At 41.4% G+C, this 9,725-nt stretch overlaps 2 protein-coding genes across 7 annotated transcripts; one reads left to right on the top strand and one right to left on the bottom strand.

Annotated features, from left to right (window-relative positions):
• Positions 1 to 323: 323 nt before the first annotated feature.
• tdp1 (tyrosyl-DNA phosphodiesterase 1) lies at positions 324 to 6,267 on the bottom strand. Of its 5 annotated transcripts, none has more exons than XM_077563961.1 (16): positions 5,892 to 6,141; positions 4,560 to 5,153; positions 4,432 to 4,475; positions 3,993 to 4,048; positions 3,811 to 3,907; positions 3,644 to 3,678; positions 3,456 to 3,548; positions 3,219 to 3,389; positions 2,327 to 2,405; positions 2,084 to 2,260; positions 1,819 to 1,867; positions 1,668 to 1,734; positions 1,484 to 1,591; positions 953 to 1,055; positions 769 to 874; positions 324 to 544 (listed from the first exon to the last, which is right to left on the bottom strand). In XM_077563961.1, the coding sequence occupies exons 2-16, from the start codon at positions 5,140 to 5,142 to the stop codon at positions 471 to 473; spliced, it is 1,842 nt and encodes a 613-aa protein (XP_077420087.1). In that variant the 5' UTR covers positions 5,143 to 5,153; positions 5,892 to 6,141; the 3' UTR covers positions 324 to 470. The 5 variants fall into 5 exon arrangements, with proteins under 5 accessions (XP_077420087.1, XP_077420088.1, XP_077420085.1 ...); XM_077563962.1 differs by having other exon boundaries at positions 4,560 to 5,144; XM_077563959.1 differs by having other exon boundaries at positions 325 to 544; positions 4,560 to 6,018; positions 6,105 to 6,267.
• Positions 6,222 to 9,499, top strand: slc7a6os (solute carrier family 7 member 6 opposite strand). 2 transcript variants are annotated; one of them, XM_077563964.1, is made up of 5 exons: positions 6,222 to 6,539; positions 7,289 to 7,648; positions 8,536 to 8,742; positions 8,813 to 8,942; positions 9,016 to 9,499. In XM_077563964.1, exons 1-5 carry the CDS (start codon positions 6,351 to 6,353, stop codon positions 9,177 to 9,179), a joined length of 1,050 nt encoding a protein of 349 aa, XP_077420090.1. In that variant the 5' UTR covers positions 6,222 to 6,350; the 3' UTR covers positions 9,180 to 9,499. The 2 variants fall into 2 exon arrangements, with proteins under 2 accessions (XP_077420090.1, XP_077420091.1); XM_077563965.1 differs by having other exon boundaries at positions 6,263 to 6,539; positions 8,533 to 8,742.
• The last annotated feature ends 226 nt before the right edge of the window (positions 9,500 to 9,725 follow it).

Genomic DNA, 9,725 nt, shown 5'->3' with positions numbered 1-9,725 from the left:
TCACTGCTACCACTCGGCGGTGCACCATGAATTGCAGGTGGTACTCGTAGTGGGCAAAATGTTGCACGGTTGTATGGATAAAGTTTCTGCATTCGTTTAAAAAAAGAAAAAATATTATTTCAACAAAAATATTTTCTAACAAAAGTGTTTATTTAAAAAAAATCTATTTTACTTTAGGTTATTTTGTTAGTTTTTGTTAACAAAAACAACCTTAGAGCGCACCTCGAACCACAGCCCTTACAGTAAAGGTTAAATGTAGCTAGTATACACTTTAAATTAACTTACATAGGGAGTTAGTGAGGCAGGAAGGACGGGATGGTATGAAATGATGGTATGAAGAGAAGGATTGTGATGAGCAAACATGTTATTTTATTGTTTAATGTACAAAAATATGAAAATAGCATACAATTGACTGAAATGTGATGGTGTAGAGCACAAATACAAAAAAAAAAATCCTAAGTGTGCATTTTCTAGGAGGGAACCCAAACGTTGCCGTGTGTGTCTGGAGCCTGGCTGTATGGAATGTTCCAGATCCAAGGCTGATCTGTGGATAAAGGGGGAAAAAATAGCATTACTTCATTTAAAGACATTTTTTTATGACCTGGCATGCACACACACATTGTTATTAAATATATCAGTATGTACATAAATTATGTCACAGCATCTTGCCAAAAGGTTGCTGTAGTCATCTCACCTGCCCAATTAATGAAGACGGCTACTATAGAAATTGGATGGATAAATGGCTAAAGTAGACACATGTATGTATACCTTTAGGGGTGTAGCATGTCGGTGGTAGATCAAATGGCACTGGGAAACCGGATGACGACGACGTGACGGGAAACGGGTTTTTCCGAACTGGAAACGTCTTCATGTTCTGCAAGAAGATAACGGTCACCATCACTTCCAAATAATACACTTTAGCATTAGCGTTATCGCGTGTGTGTGCTCTCACAAAGGCCGATGGCACGTAGAGGACGCCGAGCTCATAAGATCGAACCATCACCTGTGTGTTGTTCTTCTCCAGAGCCCCCCATGCTGCTTTGGACAGGTTGGCACTGTAATAATGTTAAAAATAATAATTAATTATTATGATTAAAAGTGAACCATTTGAAAAAAAATGATTTGTGATATTCCACTCCAGTCCTGTAGGTGGCAGGAAAGTGTTTGCAGTAAAGCTTTTATTCACCAGAGCTACACTAACAGAAATATCTAACAAGACGCAGTTCAGCAATTAGCTGTCAAATAAAAACAAAACAAAAAGTTGCCTTAAATAATGGTCTACAGCATAAAAGCCTTCATTGGGATATTTGGTGTGCCACCCATATGCACAAATCAATACTTCACCTAAAAAAAGCTCTCTTTTTCCTCAAATATTGATCCGTGCTCTTAAGAGACAGCGCCTCAATTCAACGCCGGGTGCACACAAACATACACATGACCTAAAATACACAGCTATTTTTTTTTTTTAACAAAATCTACCAACCTGGTGACAAGGAACCACGCCAGCTGAGTGAAATCAGGCGATGCTCTCATGTAAGTCTTGATATGGGGCATGGCGTGAGTCCGCCCGGTTGCATCTGCTTTCCATCGGCTACGCGTACACACAAACATGATCACAATATATCAGTGACTTTGGTGCAATCAATAATTCATAAGGGAGAACATACTGAAAGTAGGAGTGCAGCCAGAGTTGCTTTTGCGCTGTCTGGATGCTGTAGGGAAGCGAGCCGCCGGCTAGTGAACAAGAAGAGACTCAATAATGATCTCAAATAAAAGCAATTTTAAAAGAAATGCTAGAAAAAAAAAAAAAAAACTCACCAGGGTAACCTTCTAAACTCATCCTGACGTCTTCCACTGATGGATACAACTGCAAAAGAAATAACTTACTAAACAGAAGAGGGTATGCGGTCGTTGTTGGTTATTATTAGAGATATTGGCCTGTCAAGTAACATTTCAAGATGAACCTAAAATGCACTTTATAACTGTTACAGGTGATTATTTATTAATTTTTTTAATTTGCCATTCTCAAAATCTTTTAAAAGGCACATCAATATTTCAGTACTTCAATGGCGACGGAGCATACCAAGTGAACAGCGGGGCTGGGCCGCACAGATGATTTTCCCAGCGTGGTGAAAGTGCGCTGGAACTCCCCCGCCAGCCACTTGGTCTTGTCCACCCCCATGGAGCCGATGCTGGAAAACTGGCCCACCACAGGCCACTGCTCCTCGCCGGGGATGCAGTCGGTGTGCTCGTAAAGCAACTGCCAACCAGGGAGACGTTGATGGCAATCATCCAAACAAATGCGAGATGATGTTTTTGTTTTTACCTTCCTGAGCCTCAGGTGGCCCCAGCGCTCCATATCTGGCCCCACATATCTGCCAGGAGTGGAGCCCACCAGATACACCCTGACCACACACAGACCAGAGCAAAGTCAACTAACGAAAAAACTTAAACTAAAATTCTATAAACAATTTCGTCAACAAAATAAAATAAAAACGAAAATGCTTTTTTCAAAACGAAAACTGACTGAAACTGTGTTTTATGTTTACAAAACTAAATATAATTATAGTGAAAATGTCCTACATTTAGACTTTGATAATTAGTTTAACGCATGAGCCTATGGGGATGATTTTACATATATTTATTTTGATATTAACCGGAAAAAGGACGTCTGAAAGTGTGTCAGGCAGAAGTGATGTCATCGAGCAGCAGCCAATAGAAAAGCAACTTCAGATGATGAAGCTCCTATGCTTGACATTGGCTCTTAGCCGAAATGCAACATTAGGTAAGAAATGTGTTATTTTTCTAATTTTACCATTAAATATTGTGCACAAGTAATACACTTTTTTTTTTACTAACACTGAAACTGAGCATAACTAAAACTAATAAAAACTAACAGAACCACCCAGAAAACTAATTAAAACTAAAAACTAAATCAAAAGTAACTAAAATGAAAATTCCTAAACTAAATGCCCAACTTCTAATAAATGCTTAATTTCCCGAAAATAGTGGTCGCTGCTTTACCAGACATAAAGACCAAATTTTTCCAAAAATAGTGGCTTCATCTCTTGTAGATGAAACTCCCGAATTAATCGCTGGCTGTGCTGTCTAATAGACACAATGCCTCATTTTAAAGCCTCACGAAATGTTCCTCAAATGGTGTCCTCTGCGTTCGTGTGTGTGTGTGTGTGTGTGTGCATTTCTGCAACAAGACGTGCCTGGTCTCCGAGAGGTTGTGCTCTTTGATCCGCTGGATCCACTCTTCCAACTCGGGCGCCCGATAGGATGCCAAATATTCCAGCAGGTCCCTCTTGAAAAATGTGGGCGACTCGCCGCAAGTGTCGCTGCTGCCTTTTGGTAACCGTGGAAACAGAGGACTCATCCACATCCTGGGAGAGAACGAGGGCACGATTAAGACGTGAGCTCAAGTTCTATAAGGAGCAAAAGTGACACACCCCTGCGTCTTCTGGTACCAGTCGGCTCGGATGAGATTGGAGGTTAGGATGATGACTCGAAAGCCCTCTTCGTACCACAGCAGCATCATCTTCCTGCAATTCATCAATCCACTCATTTGATTTAGTGTGATTATGGATGCAAGACTGCAGTAATCTTAAAAGGTCTGCTCATGGTGAATCATTCTTACGTGTGGTGCGTTCCAAAAGCGATGTCCAGTTTGGCCTGTCGGGCAAAAATATTCATCGGTACTCATTCTGTATTTACAAGACTGTTGTTGTGAACAAATAAATACAAAAAAATGAACACCAGACCTCAAATAAATAAAAAAATTTAGTTCAACATTTACGTTTGTACCTGGCAGAAGCGAATGTGAGGGAAGGGTTGAGCCTGCTGCACCAGCCGAGCCTTGGCCTCCCGCTTGTCCCCGTGGACGATCAGGACGGGACGATCCCTGAGAAGAATTGCAAAAACAAAATGGCAGAGAGGCTCACCTGAGCGTCACCATTGTTGACGCCATCATTGTGATGAGAAGTCACCTGAACTCTGGAGGATACTGCTGAACCATCCAGGCTAGGTCAAAGCAGTAGTTAAACTGTCGAAAAAGAGATGAATAGTGTAATTTTACATATCTATTTACTGGTAATAAGCATAGGATTGCAATGTGTTTCCTATTATGTTTTTTTAAATATACATTAATTATTGATGAGTTGGTTCTGAGGTTACTTGGAAATGTTGTGTAAAAGAAAAAATATTTTATAAAAAGAAAATGTTAATACAGTAAAATATTTAATTCATTTAATAACAAAAATACAGTACATTTAATGAAAGGGTAAAATAGCAATGCGATGAACAATAAATCAATAATAAATCCCCCCCAAAAAATAAAAAATAAATAAAAAAGATAATCCTCCAGTATGCAGGGACAAAAATAGGGACGCCCCACCCAATAAAATGATTTTTTGATCGAAAGCTCACCTGAACGGATTCTTTTAAAGTGCCGAATAATGGCGAGAGGACGTCTGAAGAAGAAAACATTATCATTAGATAAACATGAATACAGAATTGCAAGGTTTAGCCAAAAAGCGAGATGGACTTCCACTCACCTCTGATGTGCAGCGCGCCGCTGTTGTACTTCCTGTCCAGGCCTGTCACCTTGTTGAGGTAGAACCTAAACATGTCGTCCAGGCAGGGAACGCTGGACTCGAAGAAGTCGTCGGGCTCGTCAATGTAGTAGACACGTCCGTGGGGGCTGGGAGGGCGTTTGTCCACCACCTTCTTGCGTTTGGGACTGGGAGCCTTCCTTGCTGGTGGTGGGTTACTCTTCTTCTTTGCATCATCATCATCATCATCGCTGTCAGAGAGCGCCCAGCCGGAGCCGTCTGCCGCGTCCAGCTTCCTTTTCCCGGCTAGAGATGGAGATGGCTCATACTTGACGGGGTTTATCTGATTCTTTGCAGCCTGCTGTCTGGCCTCAGAACCAACCACGAGTGCAGGTACCGGAAATGGCTCTGGTTTTACCACCAAGGGGGTGGCGTCTACTTTGAGGGTGGGGGAAGAGAGGGTGGCATGATCGGACACGGTCATTTGAAGGGGTTTGGACGACTTTATTGATGGAGGAAGCTCATCGCCGTCGTCGTCTTCGCTGCTGGAGACGCTCCACTTGCCGTGTTGACTGTCCTGAGACATCTCTACGAACACTCGGAAAATCCAATAAATGTAACTATAACATACAGTACATTAAAATTTGAAGGGCCCCTGGTTTCATTGAAAGGTATTAAATAAATCCTTTCCAATTCATTTCCTATTATTTCAGTGGTACTGGTGGATGAATCAATAAGGACATTGTCTTAAAAAAATAAATTATTGATTATTATTGGTTTTAGGGGTAATACTTTTCCCTTTAAGCCATATTTTCCATAAAACAAAATCCAGTAATTTACATTCAATAAAACGTTTAAAAAAATAACTAAATACATATTTGTTAAACAATAAAACAATAACCAAACAAAAATGCAAACAGATTTATTTATTTTTATTTACACTTAAAGTTGAAGATTGTCAGGACCTACTGCAAAAGTATATTGCAGGTGAATTACAAATCTACTAGGCATTGTATTATGACGGGATTTAAAATTACTATTATTTTACCTTTTTTGCGAGTTAATGTGAGTGAGAAAGTATGCAAATATATAATTAAGTCTAATCAGGCAATATACACGTAGAAAAAGAAAAAAAACATTGGCTTAAATAGTCTGCATTGTCGACGTTTTTACTGTTCAGTTTGCACTGACCGTGCAGCCATCGCCATTGTGCATGCAGGTGTGCAAAACAAACCAGACTCATAAAATGACCATTAGACGGCAGTTAGGGTAAAAAGAGATACGAGCAAATGATGCACTATCAACAAAATGACGACATTTACCTATATAATTTACCTTAAAGCCACGCTGTTTTGTGTGCAGTTCAGAGAGTAGCGGGTTTATAGATTTTAATGAAACAAACTTTGATGAGATGAGCAGTATGGCGAATAATGTCCGCTTGCGATATACGTCCGGGTAGAAACTGAGAATAACACAAAAAACATGCCAGACTTGACCACAATGTGGGTCCGGGTAGAAACTCAAATAACATTTGGATTTAAAACGTACAGCAGCGATGAAGAAACGTGGAGTGAAAACCCGTGCTCACGTCTCACATTTATTTTTTAAAAAGCACCATCCAATTTCAATAGTTTATTCTTATTAGGCGAGACTGTTGGTAGAACAGCAAACACTCGCGCTCCCGCGGGTGGGCGGGGCTGTGTGCGCTTTCGTGTCACGTGGCGTCGTCAAAGAGACAAACACAGACTGAGCCAGGCAGTCAAAGCACGCGCGCAGGCGAGGCGACAAACAAACATGGAGCCCAACGCCACCATTCTGCGTGTTAAGCGAAAGCGGGGCACTGACCCGGCGGACGCCTTGCTGCTCGCCTGCAAGCGCATCCGACCGGAGACTAACCAGGCTCCTGGCGAGACGGCACCGGAGCCCGGCGAGGCCGACGTGGAGAAGTCGGTGTTCAAACTCGTGGCAACGGTAGCGACACAGGTAAGATGGCCGCGGTGTCGGCTAGCGTCAACACGACGTAAAGAAAGACGCAAAAAGACCACTTTAAACTCTACTAACATGACTGTTGTCACTTTATCGTCTAGGGAAGAGAAATTGTCGCACTAAATGCGAGGTAGCTCTCTAACCTGACGCGCCGTAAGGTTGAACAGTTATTAGCTTTGCTTGTAGCCGTTAGCCGGGAAGTCGTCATCGAATGACGTCAGCGGGCGATATCTTTATGACGTAATGTTGACACCTTGGTCATCTTCATAAAATAATAGCCAAGTCATTTTTTTCAGTAAACAAGAAAAACCTTACCAAATACTCACTGTTATATTTATTAATAATGTAATATTTATTAATAGTTTCAATTGAGGGGTAGAATCAAATCACTTTTCTTTAACTAAGGATTATAACAAAGGTGGCCAGCAACATGAGAATTTTTTGGGAAAAATTATTAGGCCTTATGAGTATTTGATTAAAAAAAAAAAAAGCACATTTCATACCCAAGGCAACAATGTTTTTCACACAAGCAAAAACACCTTAAAGCATGTACACGCACTAACTGACTTCACTTAATTTGGCATTTTATTCCAATAAAATACTGAAACATTACATTTTAAAAAAAAAACGTTAAAAAATGAGAATGTTAGCCAAATAATAATTATGAAAATTACATTATTCAAGAATTGAAACAGAAAATCCCCTCAAAATGTTTGACCACCGTGACCCCTGTGTCCTCTCTTCAGGATGCCCCTGTGCAGACGGAGGTCCGCCAGGCCCTGGCCCGACCCCGTGTGGCGCACGCCCTGCGGCCGTCCGCCAACAGCTCGCAGCGCATCTTTGGGGACCTGCGCAGCGCCAAGCTGGGCTTCCGGCGAGACGAGCGCTACCGGATCCTTTCCAGCCACCGCACCGCCACCGGCCTCACGCTGCCCACCCACACGCAGACACGCCAGGCGGGCGATGGCGCCGCGGTGCTGGAGGAGGAGGTGCAAGAGGAGGAGGAAGTCGCCCGGAAACGGGAGAAGTGTTTGGGTCTCGAGGAAGTCCAGGTGGTTGATCTCCTGCACGAAGATCTCCCGGAGCAGGACAAATCACTCAGCAAGGTGAGAGGAAGACATTTTGGAAGCACTCGCCTCCATTCCGAAGTTGGGAGGACAAGATTTTTGTCAAATTTCACATCATGACTCTAGTGAGCAAAAGGTTCACGTTTATGTATCAGTGTTACTATAAGAATTGTGTCAGATTTGCTTGTGGCAGTGGGTCAAGTCAAAACATTCACGATAGTGATCTAACCACAACTAAAGCTATAATGCGCAGAATATTATGTAAAATGTACAAGACACAAATGGAAGAGTAACATAAATAGTTAAGGAGGGAATTATAGATTTTTTTTTATAAAAAATATATATATATATTAAGCCATATTAGAATAAAAGTTTGACGAATCGGTAAGATTACCAAATGAACAATACTGAGCTCTTTCAGCAAAAAAAGGATAAAAGTTTGACAAATGAGATTTTAAAAGATAATAAATGAAAAATATATTTTTTTAAATTATACAACGAACGGCATTTTTTAATACTAAAAAAAAAAACTTTTCAGTACAGCTTTAATTAGGTGTCAATGCAAAAGTATTAATCAAATTTCAGAAAATTTTAAAAACAAATAGAAAAAGATGAGCAAAAAAACTAAATATAAGACGATAAATGTAGAAATATTAAACAAAATTCTGAAATATTAAAATAAATATGGTGGGTACAACAATATTAGGCGTAAATGCAAAAATAACAAAAAAAATTGAAATAGTAGGGGGGGGGGAATTATGAATAAACATTAGGAAAAATACCAGGAAAAAAATACACAAATGTTAAGAGTATCAAAATATTATAGAAAACCACTACATGTTAAATTATTTTTATTTTATTTTTAATAGTATGCAAGTGCATGAATAAAGACCGTAAAATGTTCAATGTGTTTTTTGACGCAGCAGTCAGATCCCGACGTGATCTTGTGCAACAACACAAAGATGCTGCGAGAGCACCTCTGCATCAACGAGCAGCGGCGACGCCGCCCACACGGCGACGGCAATGTGGAGGACGTCGACGCAGACTACGTGTACGACCTCTACTACCAGGAAACGCCGGGATGGATCCACGACATCCTGTCTGTTAGGGCCTACGCAGACCACGCGCAACTGGTATGCGTGTGTATGAAAGAACGTCACAAACATGTCCTGAAGTCCAGAGTACTGAATTTACTGTCTTCAGGTTCCTGAGGAAGAGGCTCGCGAGGAGGAGGCGTACGACGACGAGGATGACGAGAACGAGGAAGGCAACTGGAGGAACGACTACCCCGAAGACGAGAGCGATGACGGCGACCGAGAGGAACGCTACGGACGTACGTCTTCTCCTTTTGTTACCTCGCCGAGAGTCACTGATACTTAAAGCGAAAAAAATCTGCTGTGTTCCAGACGACTGGGATGAGGACGACAACGAGGAGGGGGACGAGGGCTCTTCATGTCGCAGGAGCTGGCAACGCTACCAGAGAGAGCTGCTGCAACAGCTCGATCACCACCAAGACCACCGGACGGACCTTGATGATGACGACGACACGGACAAATACGACTCGGACTAAATCCCAATCTGAATTTTGTTGCCCGCACGACGGGTGTCCTTTCTATTTTTTTAAGCACATTTGTGCGTATGTGTGTTCGGTATGCTTTGTGCTGTTAGCGTGCGGTGCGTTCAGTTGCGTATGTGTTCTAGAGTGTTTTGTATACTGTGAAAGTGTGCGGTTGTGTTGTGTTGCGAGACCGACAGTTTGGAGGCTCATCAGTTTTGGCCCACATTTTTGTCTGTTGAGTGTTGAGTATGTTACAACGAAAGAATGGCAGTTGGATAAGAATTTGTAAATATGTGTATAACAGATTTGAAATAAATGTTAAAACACTCAAAGTTGCTGCTCATTGTGTGATTTAAAATAATTTGCATGACAAACTCAGATCTTGCCCGCCACATCCTGTTTTGTGGCGCGCTCAAGCAAATTGAGTGCATCTCCTTCATGTTTCTTGTTAAATCAATCGCTTCATGCTTTTTAATTTGGCATTAATTCTTACCAAAATTGCTAATTTTCTTGGCTTTTTACAGATCAGAGCGTCTCCAAGCCATCAAATTCCTTAAC

This window comes from Vanacampus margaritifer, chromosome 4 (genome assembly GCF_051991255.1).
Source record: "Vanacampus margaritifer isolate UIUO_Vmar chromosome 4, RoL_Vmar_1.0, whole genome shotgun sequence".
Classification (NCBI taxonomy): Eukaryota; Metazoa; Chordata; class Actinopteri; order Syngnathiformes; family Syngnathidae; genus Vanacampus; species Vanacampus margaritifer.
Note: the sequence above shows the minus strand (reverse complement) of the source record. Positions and strands in the feature narration are given on the sequence as shown.